The following is a 26,077-nucleotide window of genomic DNA, read 5'->3' on the forward strand; positions in this document are numbered from 1 at the left end:
TCCTCGATGGATGCGTCACGAGATGATTAATATTCAACGTGAAATATCCGTTAACCGATAGGTCTGTAGGGACGTGAGCTATACCTCTCACTGCCCTACCTCTAGTTAGGGCCCCATCCTAAGCTCGTTTTTTCCGTGCGCGGCAAAGCAGCCACACAACACCCATCAGATTCATTGCACAGATTAGAGAGCTCGAACGGATGCATGTCTGACTTGGACCACGATTGATAATGAACCCCTTGCATTTCTTTTTGTCGAATTTTCAAGGAATTACTCTTCAGTAGTTTTACTTTTTCTCGAATGTTCACAGGAAAAATTGATGCTCGATCAGTGGGTCGTAAAATCCCGAATTATCATAGAATCGAATGAGGTCCAACTTGGAGCAGATGCTCCACCAATAAACTTAAATTTGACAAAAAGCGAAAGAAGAAAAATAGGATTCTTTGAAGAATCCCGGCGGCGTCGTGAGGCATTGTGGAACTGGATCTTCGAGAACAACTCTGCGAATCCACAAGTGGTAAAAATTAAAAACAAAATTGACATGAGAAAGGAAGACTTTCAGTCGACACAGGATTTCTCATTTTATATTTCTATCGCTTTCAAAGAATTGTCTCTGCAGTTACATCATTTCTTATTCGCTTCTTGGAACGATCAGAAACCTATAAATCTAATTGAAAAAGATGTCTCTGCAAGTAGAGCATTAGAAATTCTTCTGTCTTTCACATGTAACGAAACAGCAACTTTGGTATAATATTTTATGTGTGTAATATTATTCCTCATATATATATATATATTGTCATTACTCTGTATAAAGCTGCTGTTCCCACTCACTATGCCCCCCCTAGATAAAAATTGGCCGAAGCGATTTCCTTTAAAAGTGGTACACGCTCAGCTATTGTAATGAGGAGTTGATTAAAATTATTCCCACTCAAATCCGCTGCTTAGGACGCCCGCAAGAGCGAAAAGTTGTTTCTCCATATAGTATTACATTGGAGATATGCGGTTGTTAACGCGCATCGCGCCGAACAGGTTCAATCCTGTTGCGTGACGTCACTGCCTTATAGACGAAATATAAGGTTTTAGGCGGTATTTTTCAACGGATTTTTGAGGAAATTGGTAAGCGGGGGTATTTTTCAACGGGGATCTCGAATTTTTGGTCGGATTTTCAAAATCTCAAAATCCAAGATGGCGGCCGTGGCCTATAATGCTAAGTCGGCTCCTGTTCGATCGATTTTCGTGAAACTCGGTATCCGGGGGTACTTTTCGACGGCGATCTCGAATTTTTGGTCAGATTTTCAAAATTTCAAAATCCAAGATGGCGGCCGTGGCCTAAAATGCTAAGTCGGCTCCTGTTCGATCGATTTTCGTGAAACTCGGTATCCGGGGGTACTTTTCGACGGGAAACTCGAATTTTTGGTTAGATTTTCAAAATTTCAAAATCCAAGATGGCGGCCGTGGCCTAAAATGCTAAGTCGGCTCCTGTTCGATCGATTTTCGTGAAAGTCGGTATCCGAGGGTACTTTTCGACGGCGATCTCGAATTTTTGGTCAGATTTTCAAAATTTCAAAATCCAAGATGGCGGCCGTGGCCTAAAATGCTAAGTCGGCTCCTGTTCGATCGATTTTCGTGAAACTCGGTATCCGGGGGTACTTCTCGACGGGAAACTCGAACGTTTGGTCAGATTTTCAAAATTAAAAAATTCAAGATGGCGGCCGTGGTCTAAAATGCTACATCGCTTCCTGATATCGATCGATTTTTGTGAAACTCGGTATTAGGAGGTGTATTTCGACGGGAAATTAGAATTTTAGGTCCGATTTTCAAAATTCAAAAATCAAAAATGGCGATCGTGGTCTAAAATGCTACATCGCTTCCTGATATCGATCGATTTTTGTGAAACTCGGTATTAGGAGGTGTATTTCGACGGGAAATTAGAATTTTAGGTCCGATTTTCAAAATTCAAAAATCAAAAATGGCGATCGTGGTCTAAGTTGTTATCTTGGCTTCCGATCCATCGATTTTTGTGAAATTCGGCATTAGGAGGTGTATTTTGACGGAAAACTCGCATTTTTGGTCAGATTTTCAACATTTCCAAATCCAAGATGGCGGCCCCGCACGAAAACGCGGTCCGGACTCCCAGAACATCAATTTCTGTAAAACTTGGTGAAAAAGAAGATTAAGACATAGATGTTGTCTCCTCATCAATGTTAAAAACTGTGCGGGGCGGTGGCTGCTCGCGGAGCGAGTCGCAAGTTCGTCGCGAAGCGTAGAACTGGGGTCCAGGGGCACTCCCCGGCTAGACGTGTCAGCTCGCAAAGCGAGCTAATCACGACTAGTTATTATATATATTTGTCATTGATTTATATTGAAAACTCAGCATCACTGCAAAAACACTTCCGTGTAAAAATTTATGGAAGACATTGAAAAATACTGGTTTCTTTTTATGCCTCGCAATATGTAAAAATTGTGATTTTCTTCTATTTTTGGATGTTTGATTGTAGGTTGCATACTCTAGCCTCTGAAAAATTAGAAATATATCACAGCCTCGTGAAATTTCATGAATTATTTCACTGAAATTTCCACTGAAATTTCCAATCTTTCATTTCTTTCTTACGTTTTATGCCACCCTGGAGAGACCCCACGTACATGCATATTTGACTTGCGTGAATCCTAGGGGGACCATGTTAAAAACGTTAGGGGAAAATTCGACGACTGCCCCGGAAAACACCGTGAAGGTCAACGAATCCGGAGTGAAGTTCCTGGAATCCCTCCCCCACCCTTATCCTCGCTCACCCCCTCCTTTGTCTCTACATGCGTCATCGGTCCCGAAAACTACCCTAATCGAAAGGTCAATTCTTATTTCTTCTCCCTGTCACTCTATTCTCGCCGCCCGGTGAAATCAGGAGTCCGGACGTTAGCGCGTTATAAATAATCAAGACGCCGGAACGTGAATAATATCGATATTTTTCCATTTGAAACTACGGCAAAGAATCGATTAATGAGGTGTTCTCTGCGAACACCCTATTGTTCGATCCTTTCCCGTAGGTTTAAATGGTAGATTAATCGATACATCGCAAAGCTCGCCGCGCCACTGAATAACGTCCTTTCCTGGGAAACTTTCTGGCGAAAGCTCCTCTAAGTTTAGACCTCGGGGCGGACAGCGCGTTGTAGCACTTCACCTGGGACATCGGAATTGCATCGCCCTTGTCGAATTCTTCTCTTGTTTCCTCGGATTTTTCAGCGCCCCCGGCGTTTAAAAATAGAAACCTCGGGTTCGCTCTTCTGTGGAGAGTCCGCGAAACGCGCATTCCTTCCAGCTCTTGTTATTTTTTTTCAAATAATGTGCGCCTCGAGTTGAGTAAAGACTTTATACTAGAGTAAAGACAATGCGGATCCATTTCTGATTGGTTGCTGTATTTTAGGCCTTCACAGTGTCAAAAACGGGGATAAAGATTAAACCACCAATTGCAAAGATTATAAACTGGAATGGACCGGGGAATTGGGGTTACGGCAAGGCACAAGTGGAATGAGAGAGGGAACGGAGATAGGCATTCGGGAAAGGGTCGATCAAAGATTACAAAAGAAGTTTGATTTGTGCAATCTTTACTCCCGTTCGTGAACATCCATAAGCCGCGTTTTCTTAACTCTCTCGATGGAGGGACTCTAATTTTTATCGGCGAGCGATCATATTTATTTCCGGCCGAGACTGGAAAGTTATTGAAATTCAAATGTTGCACTACAACTTTGGTGGCGGGAACAAACAGCTGCGTTTCGGCCACAGGAGTCGGCAGGAGCATATTTACGTTTCACATATGGACGTATTTATGCTAGAGGAACTTGAACTATGTTCCACAGTGTGCGCGCGCATAGGGTTTGTGTGGAATCCACACAAACCCTATGCGCGCGCACGCAACCAGCAACGCAACGCACTGTAGTGTGAGCGCAATGCGTGAAGTATCTCTACAGTCTTGTAGGCGCTAATACGCGTTCCGTGCGCTATCCGCGTTATTACGCCCCGCTTTGTTCGGCTTGACTCTATGCGCGCGCACACTGTGGAACATAGTTCAAGTTCCTCTAGCATAAATACGTCCTTATGTGAAACGTAAATATGCTCCTGCCGACTCCTGTGGCCGAAACGCAGCTGTTTGTTCCCGCCACCAAAGTTGTAGTGCAACATTTGAATTTCAATAACTTTCCAGTCTCGGCCGGAAATAAATATGATCGCTCGCCGATAAAAATTAGAGTCCCTCCATCGAGAGAGTTAAGAAAACGCGGCTTATGGATGTTCACGAACGGGAGTAAAGATTGCACAAATCAAACTTCTTTTGTAATCTTTGATCGACCCTTTCCCGAATGCCTATCTCCGTTCCCTCTCTCATTCCACTTGTGCCTTGCCGTAACCCCAATTCCCCGGTCCATTCCAGTTTATAATCTTTGCAATTGGTGGTTTAATCTTTATCCCCGTTTTTGACACTGTGAAGGCCTAAAATACAGCAACCAATCAGAAATGGATCCGCATTGTCTTTACTCTAGTATAAAGTCTTTACTCAACTCGAGGCGCACATTATTTGAAAAAAAAATAACAAGAGCTGGAAGGAATGCGCGTTTCGCGGACTCTCCACAGAAGAGCGAACCCGAGGTTTCTATTTTTAAACGCCGGGGGCGCTGAAAAATCCGAGGAAACAAGAGAAGAATTCGACAAGGGCGATGCAATTCCGATGTCCCAGGTGAAGTGCTACAACGCGCTGTCCGCCCCGAGGTCTAAACTTAGAGGAGCTTTCGCCGGAAAGTTTCCCAGGAAAGGACGTTATTCAGTGGCGCGGCGAGCTTTGCGATGTATCGATTAATCTACCATTTAAACCTACGGGAAAGGATCGAACAATAGGGTGTTCGCAGAGAACACCTTATTAATCGATTCTTTGCCGTAGTTTCAAATGGGAAAATATCGATATTATTCACGTTCCGGCGTCTTGATTACTTCCAAAAAAACAAAAATATGATTTTTGTACAAAATTTCGGCCCAATCCAAAAAATTTGACTAATTACAAAAAAACAAAAAAAAAAAAAAAATCAGGCACCCAAAAAATATGATGGCAGTACCGTTTGGATTAATCATTTAAAAGGAAATGATATCAAAACGGCCCAATTTCCTCTGAAATATGCCCATGTCTGATCAATAATTTTTTCGAAACCTTCCGACTCATCGCTGAGGAGACACTGATCATTACTTGGCCCTTAGTTAATGTCCTTGTTTAGATGTCAAAGAGGTCTATATGAGACATGTAATGAATTTTTTTTCTTTAAAGAGATAAAAAACATAAAATCGTCATAAAATTGAAAAAAAATTCGAAGAAAAAAAAGGAATGGGCCGGCCGGCACGTACAAAAAAAGGAGGGAAAATAGATACATTGGTATGCCCCGACATTTTGGCATGGGTGACCGACCCGGTCTTGCCACATCCATGAAGTTGTTAAGTAAGTAAGTAAGTAAGTAAGTAAGTAAGGCCGGGCTGGCCGGCGAGGCGCTCTCAAGGGGCCAAGGCAACTGGCAACTGCCGTCGTGCATCCCGAAGTTGGACCGTGCTCCTTAACTTATCTTCGTACCATTGACACATTGAGTATCAACTATATTCCCGCAAGGCTCAGCGGCCGTCTGATAGCCAACGGAAGGTCTTATCAAAGACTGTGGCAGACGCTGCAGAGCACGGACTTTCGGAGCACAGCCATGCCTCCACCGAGTTGGACTGTGTTGTTGCTATCTACACTGATAGGTAGCGCTGGCAGTCGCGCACACTACGAGTGATTACCGATTTTTCACAACCCAGTCGAACAGTGCAGACGGATTACTTACTGGGTGACTATGTCCCTCCCGCACCCTGTAACCTCGAAGGGTCAGGGTATTGGAGTGGCATAGTCATCCACGGTCACGATGACTGATATTTGAGTGTCCTCAAATATCAGTCACCTCCGGGGAATGAACCCGGGACCTCAGTGTTGGCAGCGAACTGCCTTGACCACTACACCACTGAGGCTGACTCATGAAGTTGTTAAGAAAGAAGCATTTTAAGTAGGAGGCATATAATATTCGCAATAATACGCTATGGTTCAGAAGTTTGTAAGGCCTGCAGGAACTAACAAAGAATATGGCATTGCTTGAAAGTTGTTAAGTTGTTCACTCATGTGTGAATATCTTTCAGTCTATCTTTCAATGACGATTTCGAGAAGGACTGATCCTCCTTTTGACGATGATACTTGTTCATGTATATATGCAAGAGAGACGATAATCACCCTATTATCTACTACTTGTATGTACGGCCGGCCGGCCCATTCCTTTTTTTTCTTCGAATTTTTTTTCAATTTTATGACGATTTTTTGTTTTTTATCTCTTTAAAGAAAAAAAATTCATTACATGTCTCATATAGACCTCTTTGACATCTAAACAAGGACATTAACTAAGGGCCAAGTAATGATCAGTGTCTCCTCAGCGATGAGTCGGAAGGTTTCGAAAAAATTATTGATCAGAGATGGGCATATTTCAGAGGAAATTGGGCCGTTTTGATATCATTTCCTTTTAAATGATTAATCCAAATGGTACTGCCATCATATTTTTTGGGTGCCTGATTTTTTTTTTGTTTTTTTTTGTTTTTTTGCTTTTTTTTGTAATTAGTGAAATTTTTTTGATTGGGCTGAAATTTTGTACAAAAATCATATTTTTGTTTTTTTGGAAGGTTCTAATTATACCTAGTTTGATGGATTTTATGCTACCCATACCTCCACAGCTATGCCAATAGATCCGACTTTCAGAACAGCAATAAACGACTTAATTATTAAATGTTCTCGATTACACCTCAACAATACGAAATTTCCAAAAAATTAGTTTTAGTTTATGTAACGCTGATTCAAAATATCTATACTTTTATGGGGTTTTTTTCTACGGTTATGCTGTAAAGTCAGTGAACTAAATCTCCCGCGGCCGGGCGTTTTCGCGGGTCTCGAATCTGCCCCGAATCTGCTCATCTGCTCAGCGATTGTCCAATCCGTCATCGTCATGTTTTGGGGTCCAAAATTTGTCGTTAAAGCTAAATAACTTTTTTAATATTTAACTAAAATTAAAAAACGAGGGCATTACGAGTAGAGCTGAGCATACTCTACCCAAATATTATATATGTAGGGTTTTTGGGCTTTACTCTACGACTTAATTATCAGGAGAGCTAAATGGGCCGCAAACCGTGCAGAAAAGCCCGGTCGCGTTGTTTCGTGTAAATCTAGTTAGGCAGCAGCCACCCGTCTTTTTTTTTTTTTTTTTTTTTTTGGTCGTCATTTTTTAGGGGGAGTTTTTTAGGATTGGGCCGGGGTGGCTGCCGCCACCTAGAATTTATAACGCGCTAACGTCCGGACTCCTGATTTCACCGGGCGGCGAGAATAGAGTGACAGGGAGAGGAAATAAGAATTGAGCTTTCGATTAGGGTAGTTTTCGGGACCGATGACGCATGTAGAGACAAAGGAGGGGGTGAGCGAGGATAAGGGTGGGGGAGGGGTTCCAGGAACTTCACTCCGGATTCGTTGACCTTTACGGTGTTTTCCGGGGGCAGTCGTCGAATTTTCCCCTAACGTTTTTAACACGGTCCCCCTAGGATTCACGCAAGTCAAATATGCATGTACGTGGGGTCTCTCCAGGGTGGCATAAAACGTAAGAAAGAAATGAAAGATTGGAAATTTCAGTGAAATATTTCATGAAATTTCACGAGGCTGTGATATATTTCTAATTTTTCAGAGGCTAGAGTATGCAACCTACAATCAAACATCCAAAAATAGAAGAAAATCACAATTTTTACATTTTGCGAGGCATAAAAAGAAACCAGTATTTTTCAATGTCTTCCATAAATTTATGAAATTTCATGAAATGTTCCACGTGAAATTTTAAGATTTTATATATCATGAAATTGTGCCACCCTGGGTCTCCCCCAACCGAGGGATCTTTAGCTCTGGCGCGGCGTGCTTTGCGATATATCGATTCATTCTTCATTTAGACCTATGCTGCCGTGCTAGGTAAGATCGCCGTACAAGCCTTATCAGACGTTGCCAAGTTTCCTCCGTTAAAAACCGAAATTACTGGAAAATTTGTTTATAATATTTTCCAAAATTTTCAGACAATTTTCTACGCATCTTAATCTAAAATACCTGACAATTTTAAGAGAAAAACGCCGTATGAGCCCCCAGACGTTGCCAAATTTCCCTCGTTCAAACACGAATTTTCCCGGGGACCGGTGAATTTTTTCTTCCAACTTTTCACGGACTTCTCAATTCACAATTCACAATTCATCAAAATCATCAGAGAGTTTCAAGGAAAAATACTAATAACTTTCCCAAAAATAAATATTTAATCACTAGAAATATGGCGACATCCAAATTTTCATACGGCGTTATGCCATAGCATAGAGTACATAGAGCCGTAATATGATTGGGAGAGCTGGCGCCATGTTCTGCTCGACGAGTTCCGAGCCCGGTGTGCGCCGAGTTCGGGTCACTTTTTCGATACATTTTCGATCCAAAATGGCGGTGTGGAATACATGGTGATTCCTATCTCCTTTGTTGTTGTTGTTGTTGTCATCGAATGGCCGGGTACCCGTGTATCGCAAACAATCGATTATGTATCGAAAAAGTGACCCGGCGTCACACAGGAGTCTCGGAATTCGGGACATGGAAAATGCTTAAAAGTGGCGCCAGCTCTCCCAATTACATTACGACTCTATGTACTCTATGTGCCATAGCTCGGCAGAGCGGGCGACGGCGCGGCGCACAGTGAACCGAGTCAATAGGACAGGTCGGACAAAATTCGGAAACTTTCAACGCTTATGACTCCGTTTACACAAAACTTTGAGGTTGTAAAAGTGGTTCCATTGGTTTCCTTGTGAAATTTGCTTCGGTAAGCACCCCTTAAAGTTTAAAATATGACGAAATCAAAATCAAGATTTGCAGTTTTAGCAAAAAATTCATGTCCAACCTCTCCCACTGACTCGATCCATTCTGCGGCGGCGCACAAAGGATCGAGTCAATTAAAGAGGTCGCACATGAATTTTTTGACTGAAATTGCAAATTTTGATGTTCATTTCATCGTATTTTAAATTTTAAGGGGAGCTTCTAGAAGAAAATTTCACGAGGAAACCGATGGAACCACTTTTACAACCTCAAAGTTTTGTAAAAACGGAGTTATAAGCGTTGGAAGTTTTCAATGTTTGTATAAGAATATATGCATAACAGGGCTCACGTCATAATGCATTTAGTTCCGTTTAACAGAAATCCGTCCAAATGACCCTCTGAAGTAGTTGATCTCTCTTTTAAACCAACTTTGATTTTTGAATTTTGAGGATTTAGGTGCAAGATTTTCTTAGAACGTTAAAAACTTATTACAATGTGAGATCAAGCCTAACAAATTGGCAGACCTGCCCTCAGAAAAACTACAGTCTCTCACTGAGTTTTCAACTCATAATAATGAAATTGTGTAGAACAAAGACAAAGGTACACAGGCAGCCCAAGAGGGGAATGGTAGAAGCAACACAAAGAAACAGTGGAAGCAAGGCTAAAACACTTAAAAATACACAGGACGTTTCGATGTCTTGCGACACCATTATCAACCGCTAAAAAAGTACAAAAACATAAAAGAAATTAAAATCAAAAGAGACAAGCTCGGCGTTACATGGTGTGTTCTTTTTTTTTTTTTGCACTTTCTAGCGGTTGATAATGGTGTCGCAAGACACCGAAACGTCCTGTGTATTTTTATGTATTTTAGCCTTGGTTCCACTGTTTCCTTGTTTTGCCTCTGAAATGGTGTACTCGCATTCTTCAGTATTTTTATTTATTCTGTCAGAAGAGCCCTTGAAAAGAGGCTGAGCGCTTTTAGGCTGCAGTTGCATCTGATTCCTCAATTTTATAAAGATAAAATGGATTGCATTTAGCCAAAAGAAATAAGCAACGTGATTACAGTTACACGATTTCAAAATCCAGTAACTTCTTTTTCCCTTTTAAAAATACTAATTTCATGTACAGTATCCCACAGTACAGTATCAGTACAGTTTCAGTGTAACTTCTTTTTCCCTTTTAAAAATACTCATTTCATGTACAGTTTAAAATTCAAACAACTATTTTCCTCTGAAATCAGCAATTTTTTGGTGAGAAGTGGAAGATATTTACTAATCTGAGAGATTATTTAGATGATTATGAAGAAGCAACATCTTCACAACACTGTGAATCGCACTGGATCCTTTTTCCCAGATGCAATCCAAATGTTTTAGTTACCAAATCGAATTTTTTGTTCAATTATATTTTTTGTTATTTCTCCCCTAAGCCCATGTAGCACAGTGCAACGAATGAGTTGCAATTTACTTAAACTGAATTTCAACTTTGCCTCAATTTTGTTTAATTAAGTTTGAAATTTTTTTACACTTTAACTGCAGTTTTTTGGCAACATCTGCACCACTGCAAAAAAACGGCAATTTTGTTTCTGCAAAAATTGCAACTAAATTGTTAAAAAAATGAAATTAAATTTAAACATGCTTCAATTTAAGAAAATCCAATTTTTTTTGGAAAAAAATGTGACCCTGAAATTCAGCCTTTTCTTTTCTTTTGGAGAAGTTTAAAATTTTCCAATTTGTCACCTCTTTGAAGTATGTGTTTGGACTTTGGGGGAAGAACCTACCCTAGTAGCAATTTTTTTTTTTTTTTTACATAAAAAAAAAAATAATTTTTACTTCTTTTATACTTAAAAGTTTGTAAATTTACAATTTTTTTAATGTAAAATTTACACCACAGTTGACGCCTTCTTGCCAATTTTACATAAAAAAGACATAAATTTATGTAAATGTATGTCTTTTTTATGTAAAATTGGCAAGAAGGCGTCAACTGTGGTGTAAATTTTACATTTAAAAAAATGTAAATGGATGAACTTTTACGTAAAAAAAAAAATTAAAAATTACTTCTTTCACTTATGAAAAATCACTTTCTTAAAGTATAAAAATGTAACAGTAAATCCTGATTTACGCATAAAAAGAGGAGGTCCCTTGCAGAGCAGTGCTCCTATGGGTCCCCCATTTTCATAATTGACGAGAATGATAGAGCCTTCGGTGCGTTGCTCCACAAGAGACCTAACAGAAATTTAATACATAAATTGTACTTTAAAATAATTAATTTTATGATTTCTCAGAATTACTCTACCTGTGCAACTGCCCTACTTTTCATTGTCAATTCTCATGAGAAAGGAACTTGTTAATTCTTCAATTGAGTTTTGAACTACTCCCTCGAGATACAATTGTATTGATACCACAAAAAAGACTTAAACTAGCAGATTCTTCCACCTTGTTGGTAGTTAAGACTCTACTATTTCATTTATCATGAGAAGTCACAGCAAAGTCTTAAGTATACTCACACCGACACAATTGAAATTTTATGCTAACGGCTAATCGCTTTACCAATTAGAGGTATTAAGTTTTAAGGAAATTTTCTTTCAGCATCTATTCTGTGTTTAAGGGTTTTTTTTTAAACTATAATTTGTATTTACAAATTACGTATCAAGCCGTAACACAAGAACAATATATCTGCAGGTCTAAATTTTTTTACAAATGCAAGATACTAATCTACAAAATTCATAAATAAATAACTCACCTATTTGTTTTGGTTCCTCCCCGGGTTAGATGATGGCATAGATTATCTTCAGCATAAAATTCAGCATTCTTCGTAAATAGTTTGTTCCCAGGAGAGATGTCCGCGCACTACAGCCATCACCATTTTATTAAAAATTGCACCACCACTTCTAATGAGCGCCGCTCAAACCAATATTGAATGAGTCATTTACGGAAAATATCGATTTTACCAAATACCACTATCACAGCACTTGGGGAGCGAAAAGAAGAAAAAGTAAACACTTACTTAGAGGTTATTGAAAGTGGAATCCACATACGGTATGCAAATTGCACTACTCAGCGAGAGCTTCAATCACAATTATGATATTCCATAAAATTAGGTAGATAATTGATGTTGAGAGTTTGCCGTTAACCTCCTGTCCAGGGCTCTTTCAAAAAATTAACAACTTGCCACAATGACAGGAGACAGACGGACTGTGAGTCAAAGACAATGTGGGTATTCCGGTAGGCCCAGATGATGAGACCAGTTTTCGCAGACATCCATGCGCACGGCCTGGAAAAAATGTAAAGAAAAGAAAACAGGGCATCAAAGTGAATCATTGATACTCTCGGGAGGGAACATAAATATTTACTTGCGGTGCCTCGGTAACTAAGCACTTCATCTTACACTGCCGTAAGAAGGCATTAGAAGTGAACTTTTCAACATTTGAGTGATAAAAAGAAGGAGCAAAAATGAACTGAGGCATGTTTATCAGCGCTTGATAACTTTCATGTACACAAGGTTCTAAGTATTTACCATGCAAATTCAACTGTTGCACATGGACTGATTTCGTCTCGTTCTTAGCCGAGACGTATGTTGTAGTCCTGGTCAGATTGAGAGTGAAATAAATTTCTGCAGACAGTATGGTATAAGAATCAAATTGTTTCCTTTGCTGAGCTGTATGTAAGTCACAAAAACTAGTTCCTGAAACATGACGCAACTTACTTGTACACAATTTTGAGTTGTCCCAACCCAAATCTTGTTGCCATTTTACGTACTATGACTGAAAGTGCGGAGAGTATGTTGACTTAGGTATGTGATAGCCGATTAATGGTTTGCACACAGGTAATAGCCCTGTGAAATCAGGGTAAACTTGTTGAGGTTAGGACGTGCGGACAGACAAGAAATGTGTAAAGTAGTTTATGGATAGATGGATTCACGTCAAGAGCAGGTAACTAAAATTTAAATTGCCAATAACAGGCACATACATAACTGGCTAATTGCTTCGACGAAATATACCAGATTATTAGAAGGAAAATGTGACAGCAAATTTGGTTTTCAAGACGCCTGTAGCGTCCTACGACGGCGGCTGAGAAATCTGAAGAATTACATACCTTTCGAACGATGATTAGTCTTGGGAGAATGAATGTTCAATGTTGTCAGGAATCAATGATATGAACTTCATTGAGGAGCAATTTTGTGAATTTATCGAAAAAGGTAATGTGAGTGATGAGTTGAGTAACTGGTTTGACGATGTTCAACGAGTATTCCGATAACGGAAAAACGTGTTTCAACAGAGGGAGCCCTCTTCAAAAATTATTCAAAATTTCAAACGTTGTGGCCATGACGTAGAACGCTATCAGCCAATGAGAGTGGAGAGAGCTTTGAGCAAACAGCAGATACGTCAGACGTCACTACGCCAATGGCTGGAATGACCCTACTTCATTTTCCTATGTTTGTCTCTGTTTTCAAATTTTCATTATCTGATTATCCGCCAAAGCTCGCGAAGTTTTGAACAAGGCTTATGTGCTTCTCATATACAAAATATGTTTGTGATCTTCCTCCCAGAATATGTTACGAAAAATTTGAACAGTAGATTTATTACGTATCGTGGTTTAGCAGAGTTTCGCATGTGTCCCGTCGCCAAAACATGAGGTAAGGTTAGAAATCTGCGACTCTTTGAAAACACATAGAACGAAAGGGATAATAAATTCTGATGAATCATTGCAACCATGCGCTCTGAAAAATTTTAGAGTTTCATGAATGCAAGCTCTTCCTTGTTCTATGTCCTCACGCATTGGGTTGGATCCAGTTTGCAAATACTTCTTCCTTAGATATCATACAACTACGTAGCTTGAATGAGCCGAAGCACTAATGATAGAAGAACTCAGTTCACAATTCAACCTTTTATACTCCTCCTATTTCCATCTATTATGCTTTACCTATTTTTAGCTACCCCGCAGTGAACACGCGCCTCTCCTGAGTAATTCTTATGAACTATTTTAGAGGCTTACATACAGCTCAGCAAAGGAAACAATTTGATCCTTATACCATACTGTCTGCAGAAATTTATTTCACTCTCAATCTGACCAGGACTACAACATACGTCTCGGCTAAGAACGAGACGAAATCAGTCCATGTGCAACAGTTGAATTTGCATGGTAAATACTTAGAACCTTGTGTACATGAAAGTTATCAAGCGCTGATAAACATGCCTCAGTTCATTTTTGCTCCTTCTTTTTATCACTCAAATGTTGAAAAGTTCACTTCTAATGCCTTCTTACGGCAGTGTAAGATGAAGTGCTTAGTTACCGAGGCACCGCAAGTAAATATTTATGTTCCCTCCCGAGAGTATCAATGATTCACTTTGATGCCCTGTTTTCTTTTCTTTACATTTTTTCCAGGCCGTGCGCATGGATGTCTGCGAAAACTGGTCTCATCATCTGGGCCTACCGGAATACCCACATTGTCTTTGACTCACAGTCCGTCTGTCTCCTGTCATTGTGGCAAGTTGTTAATTTTTTGAAAGAGCCCTGGACAGGAGGTTAACGGCAAACTCTCAACATCAATTATCTACCTAATTTTATGGAATATCATAATTGTGATTGAAGCTCTCGCTGAGTAGTGCAATTTGCATACCGTATGTGGATTCCACTTTCAATAACCTCTAAGTAAGTGTTTACTTTTTCTTCTTTTCGCTCCCCAAGTGCTGTGATAGTGGTATTTGGTAAAATCGATATTTTCCGTAAATGACTCATTCAATATTGGTTTGAGCGGTGCTCATTAGAAGTGGTGGTGCAATTTTTAATAAAATGGTGATGGCTGTAGTGCGCGGACATCTCTCCTGGGAACAAACTATTTACGAAGAATGCTGAATTTTATGCTGAAGATAATCTATGCCATCATCTAACCCGGGGAGGAACCAAAACAAATAGGTGAGTTATTTATTTATGAATTTTGTAGATTAGTATCTTGCATTAAGTACATCTTGCATTTGTAAAAAAATAAGGCCTGCAGGTATATTGTTCTTGTGTTACGGCTTGATACGTAATTTGTAAATACAAATTATAGTTTAAAAAAAAACCCTTAAACACAGAATAGATGCTGAAAGAAAATTTCCTTAAAACTTAATGCCTCTAATTGGTAAAGCGATTCGCCGTTAGCATAAAATTTCAATTGTGTCGGTGTGAGTATACTTAAGACTTTGCTGTGACTTCTCATGATAAATGAAATAGTAGAGTCTTAACTACCAACAAGGTGGAAGAATCTGCTAGTTTAAGTCTTTTTTGTGGTATCAATACAATTGTATCTCGAGGGAGTAGTTCAAAACTCAATTGAAGAATTAAAAAGTTCCTTTCTCATGAGAATTGACAATGAAAAGTAGGGCAGTTGCACAGGTAGAGTAATTCTGAGAAATCATAAAATTAACTATTTTAAAGTACAATTTATGTATTAAATTTCTGTAAGGTCTCTTGTGGAGCAACGCACTGAAGACTCTATCATTCTCATCAATTATGAAAATGGGAGACCCATAGGAGCACTGCTCTGCAAGGGACCTTCTCTTTTTATGCGTAAATCAGGATTTACCTTTACCTTTTTTTTTTACCCTAAAAAAGTGTTTTTTCACAAGTAAAAGAAGTAATTTTTAATTTTTTTTGTTACGTAAAAGTTCATCAATTTTACATTTTTTTAAATGTAAAATTTACAACACAGTTGAGGCAATGAAAGAATTATAAGAACATTAGTTTTAATGACAACTAACAGTATCTATATAGTATTATATTTCAAAAACACCCTCAAATATTCGAAACTAAATGAAAATTCCCTAACATTTATACATGTTTCATGAAAAAAAAAATATTAGACCTGCAGACATATTGCGTTATTTTTTTATGTCGTTTTACGTAATTTTTAAATAAAATTTTTGTAAAATTTATGTATATCTTCATAAAAAAAATTTAGCGTTGTCGGTAATTTATAGATTTTTTTACACTTTTTTATAAACATTTTACGTAAAATTGATTTAAAAAGTTAACTACACAAGAATATTTTTTTACGTAAATTTTAAACTTTTTTTATATTTTTTTTACGTAAATTTATCCGTCAAAATTTTCGGATTTTTTTCACGTTATTTTTATGTAAAAAAAATTATCATGTAAATTTTACTTCGTTTTACAAATTTTTACGTTTTTTTTTACATAGGCTGCTACTAGGGTAACCTTGGTACAGGCTGGTCGAATGTTTAAACTTAATTTCAATCTAGTTGCAACACTCTAGCGCCTTACATTCTAAATATAAGCAACCCGCACGGCATCTTTAAACTGCAATTTTATTCCAATAAAATTGAAACTTTCGTTCTGAAAAAATTGCAACAAATTGCAACACTGCAAAGTTGAAACTTTTTCACTGTTACCTTGCAATTTGTTGCAATCTGTGCTACATGGGAGAGGCCTTGATTCATTTCTTTCCAAAGATTTCAAATATACCTAGTTTTTTTGTTTTCCTAGAAAAAGTCTCTGTGATTTTTTCCTTCCTTTTCAAAAAAAAAAATAAAATAAGTTAAACTGTCATCAAGAGATCAATTCATAAAGTAACACCTCGTAGTTATCTTTTGTACGAGATTTTCCTTCTGTTGCTATATAGTTTTGCTATTTATTTTTTGAAAGTTCAACTGTGATCTGAATTTATAGAATATCCAAGATGAAATTTGTTGATTGCCGTCTGCGATTTGTCTCTTTTAAGTACAGTGTTTGAAACAAAGTAACAAGGAGTATATATCTGTAGCAGTATTTACTCTTGGTTATCAGGGAAGATGAGTAGGTCACATTCATCAAAAGGGAACCAAGTTTCATTTTTGAAAAAAAATAATTTATGAGTGTTTAAGCTTGAATAGTGGCTACTTCCTAATTCTTAAATTTCCGAAGTTCTCAAAAGAGATCTAAGGCCCAACAATTAATTCATTAGTTTTCTTTTCAAAGTACGGCCTTTGAAAGAGTACAGTTCTATAAGAATTTCTCTGAGTTTCAATAAAATGCAGCATAATTAACTAGCCAGGATATGACGGTTCCTCCGGGCAACGAAATAAAAAAATTATGAACGTCCTGAGAGAGAAAAAAAAATTGAAAACGTCCTGAGAGAGAAAAAAATATTGAAATTTCAACGAGAGGGATTAAATAGTGTAAAAATACAACGAGAGACACTGTTTCGGAAAGGGAGGGGTAAATAAGTTGAGTTAATTAAAAAAAAATTCCATGTACTTTCAACAAGAATGATTAAATAGAGTGAAAATTCAATGAGAGACACTGGTTCGAAAAGCGAGGAGAAACAAGTTGAGATAATTAAAAAACGTTAATGAATGACAATAAAAAAAAAAATAATCAGAATTTTTTTTTCTCTCGTTGGGTCGCCGCATAGTTGCCAAGTGTTCCATTGCTACTTCCGGAACAAATAATGATCCGGATCCGGAACTTTTTCGTTCCGCGTCCACGTTGTTTACATTCTGAAAACAACAAACATTGCCATAACCAAACCGACCGAGCTTCCGCGTTTCTGCCTTTTCTACCATCAGTATCAGTGAAGTGAATTGCTTACTGTTTTGCCTAGCTTTGCCTTACTTTCGTTCAGTCTAGTTCTGGACGCGTCTTTAAAGTACCTTCATGATAAATAAGTTTTAGTTACCAGTGTTTGTTAATTGGGACCTTCCTTTCGCCGTTTCTACCATGAATAGTAAGTACTTTCCCATCATTACGTTGATTTCTTTCTACTGAATGTTAGAAAGGGGTTTGCCGCAGATTCCAGGCGTACTATTTCTAAAAGGCCTATTTCTTTTGTGGCAATCTCACATCCCTTGAAGTTTGAACGTTCATTTGAGGGGCTTGGAGGACAAGTCGCCCAAGTGGAGTTTTTCCTATTTGGAGAGAAACGTATTTAAACCTTCAAAATTACATGGAACATTACGGTGAGACGACTACTGTATCACTGTGATACCGTCCTAGAATAGCTTGTATTAATTCGTGAAGCAGATATTACGTAAGGTAACAATTGATTACTCTCCTAATGATGCAACCATTCATAACGGCGTTTGAGTTTAGCAGAGATTCCTTCTTGGTCCGGGAGGCTAGGGTTGACAAAAATCCTTCGGCGCGTGGGGAGTGCAGTGAGTCTGCAGAAAGGAAACATCAATGCTCCCGTTTGTGCACCAGACAGTTTGCGATGGAAATTCGGCAGGATTTTTGTCAACCCTACCTTCCGAGCTCAAGGAAGGAATCTCTGCTGAACAGTCGACTCATTCATGACGCACGCAATTTCTACTCATGGAAATATGTTTACAGAAAACTTGTATCAAAAGTGGCTCAAGGCCTATTCGTCTGCAACTAAGGCTGTCTCACACGCCCTGGATGCTGTAAGAGAGGAATCCTATTTTTGCTACCAACCGATCAGGTTTCTAACATTCATTACATTACGAGTTCCTAAGGTCACTCATTTCATTTCCCCACAATCTGTGCGTTTAAAATTTTCCCTGCTCTTTTGTTATAGTCATGAATTCTCTTGACTTTTAATTTTGCCTCTTATGTTAAACATTAGTTTTTTAATTTTTTTTTTCTTAATTTCAGGTATTGATCGAAATTAATCGTATTCATCAAAACTCTGCAGTTTTCAGCTTTGGCAGTATCTGAGGTAGAAAAAGGAAATCAAAGGTTACGGGATGGACATCATAATTTCCCTGTACATTCAGTGAATAAGCTTAAAAGTTACCATAGTAGCATCACAAGCTTCGTTGAAAATAAGATCCATCATTAAAACACCAGCTTTTGAAACTCCTAGGGTTTGTCAACGAGTTCCTCGAATCAAGTGAACAATCTTTAAGGAACACATAGGATTGTCCCAAGGATGGACGAAAAGTAATCTTTGAGCCTCCTCCCCAAAAACCATCTACTCCACTAGGTGGTCGACCCGCCCTCATTGTTGAGGCCCGTGATATTCTTCCTGTTCAAGATGCAGGTGAGATACCAGATGATAAGTCATCACCTCAAATTACGCTAAAATGAGTAAGAGAAAACTTACCTAAGTAACTGCCTCTAATTTTATCTCTTTGCATGTCCATGTCATGAAGCATGGGTTTCCCATGTGGGTATATCTGATAACATGTGTAGGATTTGCAAGTATACTATACCACCCTTTTTTTTTTTTTTTTTTTTTTTTTTCATTTTTTTCATTTTTCATTTTTCATTTGGTCTCGTCATTTTTTAAGGGGAGTTTTTTGGATTGGGCTGGGGTGGCTACCGCCACCTAGAATTTTTCCTAATTTTAATTGAGATAATTGTGATTGGGAAAGCAAGAGTAAAAATAAGTCTCTCAAGGAAAGAAGTCTTCCTCAACCTCCAAATATTTATTTCTTTATATTTCAGTATAAGGGCTTTCATTCGAATGGTATCCACCATTTTCATCACCATTCCTCTTTCAATGTTAAAATAAATGAAGCTACTTCAATATCTATTTTCACTCATCAAAAGAAAGTCAATTTCTTTAAGGAAGGGGCATCAATCGAACTTAAATGAAACTTCTGTACACATTCATTTCCTTCTACTACATTTTTATTATTGATCCTTTTCATATGTTTGTTTGTACTTTGATCTTGTCATTATGTTGATTTTACAGGTGTACCTGAAACACGTATTGCAGAACAATCGGGTGTTTCATGAAGTACATTGTACAACCACTTGCATAACTTTCCAAAACCAGATAATGTCACTGATGATTAAATTCTGAACATTGCATCCTTCTTAAAAAGAGGAAATTCTACCTGCGGCGCTAGATATGTTCGATGTCATCTTGTTGCCCCTTGAAAGAAACTGTCACGTGCAAGATTTAGAAAAGCTCTTCGAATTTTGGATCCAATTACCTCAGGAGTTAGGAGGAGATTGAAGACTAAGAGAAGGAAATACTCTGTGGAAGGCCCCACATCACTGATGTATGTGTTTCATAGTTTTACAATATGATATCAAGTAAGCGACACTATTTTGCAAAAGAGGAATATGTGTTTGCTTCTTCAAATGTCAGACTTTACCATTTTGCCTAACATATTTCAGAAAACCATTGGCGTCGTGATTTAAAATTCTGTCTTTTTCGGTCACTATTTTTTAACCAATTTCAAAATTGTAACCGAAATTTGACTTCAAATTCCTTAAATTCAAAATCCCTTTTATGTAGCATGTTTGCAACCTTCTTAAATATAAAGAACCAAACTGTAACTAAGGTGAACTGGGATAATGAAGGTCAGTTGCTCATATTGAAGAGTCTGAGTTTCGGAAAATGGAGGATTATTCCATTGGGTGAAATATTTTGAATGTATTATTCAGAAAAAAACCCAATCACATCAGCTTGTACCAAATTTCATTTGTCCATTTCTTTTTTTTTCTAAGGGAGCTATTGCTTGCGTGAGCGATTTGTGATTTAAGTAGTTTTTCTAATGTAAAAATTTGTGAGAAACAAGATGATGCCACTGTCTTTCTCTAATATCAACTTCAAAGCTCAAAAAAAGCACTCAAAGTTGAACCTCTGATACAGGGGATATCCCATGCTACCTTTAGAGTCCACTCTTACATCAAGATAAACCCTCTATGCAAAGACAGGGAGCAAATACATTAGCAGGGTTTCCAAGTTCTCAGTGTGGGTGTTCCCAAATAAAGGAGCAACCCTGTTATTGTATTTGCTCCCTGTCTTTCCGAGGAGAGGTTGGAGTCTTGATATAGAAGTGGACTCTCAGGGTAGCATAGGATAACTTTGGAGTTGATTTCAGAGAAAACTATTCGTGTCATCGAGTTTCTTGCAAAATTTTACATAGGAATCAGTACTTAAATCGAAAATTCCTAATACATTCAAGAGTTCCATTGAAGATTATTTTCAAAATTGTAAGCTGTTATATCTGTGTATTGAAGCTCATGCCCTAAAATTGTTTAAATAATATGAGGAACCATTTTTTCAAAGATATATTTTCAAATAAAATTTCAGACTTTGTTCTTTTCTAAGGTATACACTTGAACTGAGAAATGCTTTTTCAACAATTTCATTCAATTTTATTTTCCAGTCTGAACTGAACACTAACAAGAGAGATGAAGGTTAATGAACTACCAACTGTATGAGCTCCATCGAACCAAAATCAGTTTACCCGTGAATCTTTTAAGTTATTAAGTAAGAAGTTCACCCTTGAGATTACAAAAATGAATTATTCATTTTCTACCTGTGAGTTCTCCTACTCCTTACAAAAGTTGTATTGCCATGAGAGAAAAGATTGGTACTTATAAAGGGAATCAAAAGTATGTCGTAGTAAGGACGATAGTTGGACTTAACTATCCATCCTTAAGTGATGGTGAATTCAGTTCATATGTATTTTCTGTTTATAGGCACATTGATCGCAAGGAAAAGCTCCAACCATTTGGTTTCTACATTCATGGCAGTGAGGATGGCTACAGTTGAAAAGCACTGTGTATAAAATGTTCCACCAACAAAAAATCACCTACAACTCTTGAATTTGTCAAAAATGGCGTTCGTGAATTTAGCTTTCCACAACGAGTATGTTCTGACAAAGGAGGTGAGAATCGGACAATAGCGTTTGGAAAAATGGAAATGATTTTTTTGGAAAAATTAAGAGCATTCAGCTTGGTGTAAATTATTACCAAAATAGTTAAATATTTACATACTTTATTCACTAATAGTCATGGAAACTCTTCACCATACCTACTTTATCCTATTCTAGTTATGCTGAAGTAATGGAAAAAAGTTAAGGCAGCACCTAGATATTAAAGTACCTAATCGCTAATTAATTTTAATAAGTAGGTACTAGGTACCTATGTAACTTTGTTTGTTACACACGTAATGCACTCTAAGTTTGGTAACTATAGGGAAAAAAGGCCATACCTAGATACATAGGTAACAATGTTTTTGGTAGGTAAGTCATACCTAATTTCCTTGGACAAACCTAACGCCGAAATCAATTTAACGTACGTCTAGCTCTGAAAACAAATTTGAGTAGCCAAACGTGTAAATTCCTCCTGTTCCTTCAGTACTGTTTTCTTTGGAACTTGGATTTAATTTACAAAAAACTTCATTTCCCGTGACCTTACTTACATCATCTTCTATAAGGAAATTAAAGTAAATTGTTTGACGCTTTCTTCGGAGGATTTTAACAAGAATATTTCCTTCAACCTGTAAAATTTGTCGAATGCAATAAATCTTTTTTAACTTTACAGAAACCTCAACAAGAATAAAATCTTCAAGATAAGTTGTGCGAACACCCTGATAATCGATCTGTTTTTGGCCCGATTTCAGACAATTAACGAGCCAACTTCAGAAGTATTTTACATTACAACATGCAAAGCGACAGACGACATTACAACAGGAGGCAAGGGCAGGTCAATTACCTTACTTAGCATCGTCAGATTCCAACTTTAAGAATCGAAGTTTATCAAAATAGACTGCTGACCAATGTGAAAAGGTCTCCAAAATTTACATTTTTACACAGAAACCACTTATTACGCCGTATTAAAATTCAAAGGTCAGAAACGGTCAAAGTGAAGTTTAAACGTTTGAATCGACTCCTTGGTAAAAATACCTCAAATATAGTACTAATTCATAGAATGACCCTATGAAACAAAATAAAAAAACAGGAAAATTTTGAAGGACTTCTTTCGTGAAGTGGAATTAGAAAGTGTCACATCATGCAGAAGGATTAAGCAGAAATAGATTCCTTTATTGAAAAACACTTTGACAGATGGATGACCTTCTGGTGGATTTCAGACGTTTTCCATGTCATTGCATCCCATTACTCTTCACCAGTCATGATCCAGCTTTTGTAATCCAGCCAGATCCCCTAGTCAGGTAAATTAACCCTTTGAAATTTGAGAGGTGGCTTTTTACTCGTTCATTTCTTTTCTCTAAAATTCAGTGCTAATGATGGCCACAAAGTAAAAAATGTCCTTTCACTTCTAGTGAACAAAATAGTGTATTTTCTTCGGAAAATACACTAAAAAGAACGTGTCAAGGTATGACTTTATATTATAACTTTACGTTTTGACTTGGAATTTGATTAGAAAATTTCCAATTGGAATTGCAAAAATTCCATTTTTTTGCCAATTATATAAGTAATCTGATCACTTGTAACAATTAGTTTTTCGTAAAAAATATTGAAGCAGGTGGCACCAAAGCTTCAATCCCATTCAGGATTCCCTGTGAAGCGATGCCTCTATCTCATAACTTTTGAAAAACAATCACTAAATAAAGTCTTGGAAAAAGCATCTTCAATTTTTTAGCAGTCTTTTAGTCTTAAAACAAATCAGTCAAATTAATGATGATACATGCTTATCAATTATTGTTCAGTTATGTTTTGCTATGCGGTCGGAAAAAAATAGCAAAGATGGTGTGTTACATTTGAGGAAAAATATTGACATCCGCACTGTTCGATCCATACTAGAAAGTATTTATTCACATAACGAAGACACACAAAAACGACGCCATCAAGCAAGTTGATCAAGAACATATGACATAGATACACACTAACATATAGGCTACACAGAGAGGGAGAGAGGTTACAACTTGGCCACCAGTATTTGCTGGGACAATATATAATTCAACATGGTGAGTGTATGAACTATGAGCCCTTAGTAGGAAATAGATTTTAACAGATCCTTTCAAACTGGATGCGTTTAAATCAAAAGGACTCATGTCCATAGCGATATGAGCCCTGTTATGCATGTATTCTTATGGACCTCAAGGCTCATATCAGAATGGATATACTTCCCATTTATTTAAATACCTCCAATTTTGATGCCAGTCAAAGATAAAGAAGCCATAATTAACCATGCTAAAAGGTGTTCTTACTGAATACCTACTTAAGTTACAGTAAGATCAAGACATTGAGTTTTCAATCATGTTTCTAAACAAAATTGGTGATTGGATCCTTGGGCATGGAAAGTTTTGCATTGATTGATATTCCTAAGCAGTAATGAAATATTATTAGTGTCAAAACTCTCAATTTTAGTGTGCTGCTTACGAAAGTTGGGATAGTGGGATTTCGCATGTGGCGGACTTTCCTCCTAATTTGAAACAACATAGAAAGACTTGATTCCATGATGTTACAATAACGTATTAGCCATAACAACTTTCAGCACACATATTCATGTTTTATCTTTATACCTCTGAACTTTCCGTAATATTTTGCAAATATATCTATATCTGTTGTATGCCTGAAGCTTCCCAGTGTACTGATGAACCAGTCGTACAATTTTTTCTTCAACCTCAAAGCAAAACACCCTTGAATGTTCAGCATCCTTTTAATATCATATATCATATTTTTTCTAAGTCTAAACATCATAAGATAAAGAGGGACGTTCATCTCAAGGATTTTTTCTAGGTTTTGCCCAAATGTTTTTTTCTATTCAACTATACCCCAAGACACTACTTTTCAGCTGCCTCTTGTACTTCAGGATCAGAGATCATCTTAGAGTCATTCTATGAATTCCCCGGGATACCAAATTTCACTCACTATGGATCTGTTCTGAAAAATGTAGAAATTTCGCAGCCTAGGTCTTCTTGAGAATTGTTTATTGAAAATTTCAGGGGGAAAAATGTCCTTTTTTGACATGAAAAAAGATGAACGTAAAATCCGAAAGAATAATGTTCGATTCTCTAATGAGTCGAACAGATTCAACTGAAAACTTATTTTTATCTCAGTATGTTTGAGCAAAGCAACCATTTAAAATAGCTGCTGTTTAACCTTGAAACAACCATGTTCCCAAAACAAGAATATATTTTAATCATGTTCATGATGTTCTTATAAAGTATTGTAAAAACTGTAACATGGTAATAATTGTTTCTTTTCAATAAATTCAAAAGAATGTTTTTTATTTTTTCACTTCGTCGACTATGAAAAAAATTTTCTTGAAGAAAACTTTATGGCGCTAAGAAGATACAAGTAAATAGTTCATTGTTAGTGCTAGGAAAGTTCTAAGTTTGACCTAGCGACTTCTGCTATTTTTCCTTTGTGACCTTCAAGCGATAAAAAAATGAAATAAAAGTTTCTCCAGGGTAACCACGCCAATTTCTTACTCTTTCTCTTAAACCGGTGCTCCCATGAATATCACCTCAAGAGTTTTAATATGCGTATGCCTTGAGAGAAGTTAAATTTAAAATACCTAACTAAAATTTCAATGTTGTAGAGCGCCTTTGACTTCACTCTAATAAGTAATCCAGACTTGAAAGGATCTCTCATTTAATTCAAATACAGAGTGGGCCTAAAGTAACGGAAAAATGTCTCCAACTGTTGAACAAATAGACTTGTAGGGTTCCTGTTTGGACGATTCCTCATCGGGCGAGGAACTAAATTATTGAGTTTCTTCATTTTTGGGGTCTCCAGAGCTGAGACGGGGGCAACTCAAAATTTGCAAACCGCAAGCCCCCCTTTGAGACTTCTTCCCCCGTTGATGGAAAGAGGATAAAGAAAGAATGCTCACCAAAAGCAAACATCAAGTCAACTCTTTGTTGCCAATCTCAAATTAGGCCTTCCACATTTCCTTTTATAATTTTTGTTTTTTTCACAGGAGGTCCATCAGAGGGGCTCAGATGAAAATTTTTCTGAATTAATTAGTGGTGTAAAGAAATGATAGCACTCTGATTCTATGAAATCTCATCGATTAATTTCATGAGGAATGACATGAAATTGTTAGGTTCCTCATCCGATTTGTCCACAAAGTATACTATTTGCATCTGTTAGAAATTTACGTTTTAAAGATTGAAATTTGAGCATAGTGGCATTATACTTGAGAAATATAAAATGAATAGGAAAAATTGCATTGATAGTTGAGTTACTTCAACAAACCAAGATAAAATTCAGCAAGAATTGAAAATAAATAGTTGCATTGATGTGCCTAGAATCGAGGGGTTACCTACTAGGTCATAATGCATGACTGACTTTTCACCATAGATATATCGATGATGCTGAGGTGAAACATTTTCTAAAAATCATTGCAAGGTGCAATACACACACACACACACACACATTGCGTTTTTGGTGAGTGTGTTAACACTGCATTATTGATATTGCCAGGATTAATTCTAGGCGCATTAATTTAGCGTTTAATTAATACTAAGGTCAATAAATTTATAGTTGAGGAAGTAGGTGAATAATAATG

The 26,077-nt window shown here is 37.4% G+C and overlaps 1 protein-coding gene and 1 long non-coding RNA gene across 4 annotated transcripts; both read left to right on the forward strand.

Moving 5' to 3' along the window:
* Window positions 1-310: 310 nt before the first annotated feature.
* On the forward strand, window positions 311-1,217 carry LOC140225915 (uncharacterized; the record flags this gene model as incomplete). Its single annotated transcript, XM_072305944.1, is given in 1 exon segment — window positions 311-1,217. A coding segment is annotated over 1 exon segment (441 nt), but the record flags the coding sequence as incomplete, so codon positions are not given.
* Window positions 1,218-13,429: 12,212 nt separating this feature from the next.
* On the forward strand, window positions 13,430-24,978 carry LOC140225917 (uncharacterized). Of its 3 annotated transcripts, none has more exons than XR_011900763.1 (5): window positions 13,430-13,547; window positions 14,297-17,618; window positions 18,506-18,893; window positions 19,551-19,863; window positions 21,296-24,978. It is a non-coding gene; the product is annotated as an uncharacterized lncRNA (long non-coding RNA). The 3 variants fall into 3 exon arrangements; XR_011900764.1 differs by lacking the exon at window positions 13,430-13,547 and having other exon boundaries at window positions 17,424-17,618; window positions 21,296-21,483; window positions 22,142-24,788; XR_011900765.1 differs by lacking the exon at window positions 13,430-13,547 and having other exon boundaries at window positions 17,424-17,618; window positions 21,296-21,483; window positions 22,221-24,788.
* Window positions 24,979-26,077: the final 1,099 nt, after the last annotated feature.

The sequence above is a fragment of the Bemisia tabaci genome, unplaced genomic scaffold (assembly GCF_918797505.1).
Source record: "Bemisia tabaci unplaced genomic scaffold, PGI_BMITA_v3".
Lineage (NCBI taxonomy): Eukaryota > Metazoa > Arthropoda > Insecta > Hemiptera > Aleyrodidae > Bemisia > Bemisia tabaci.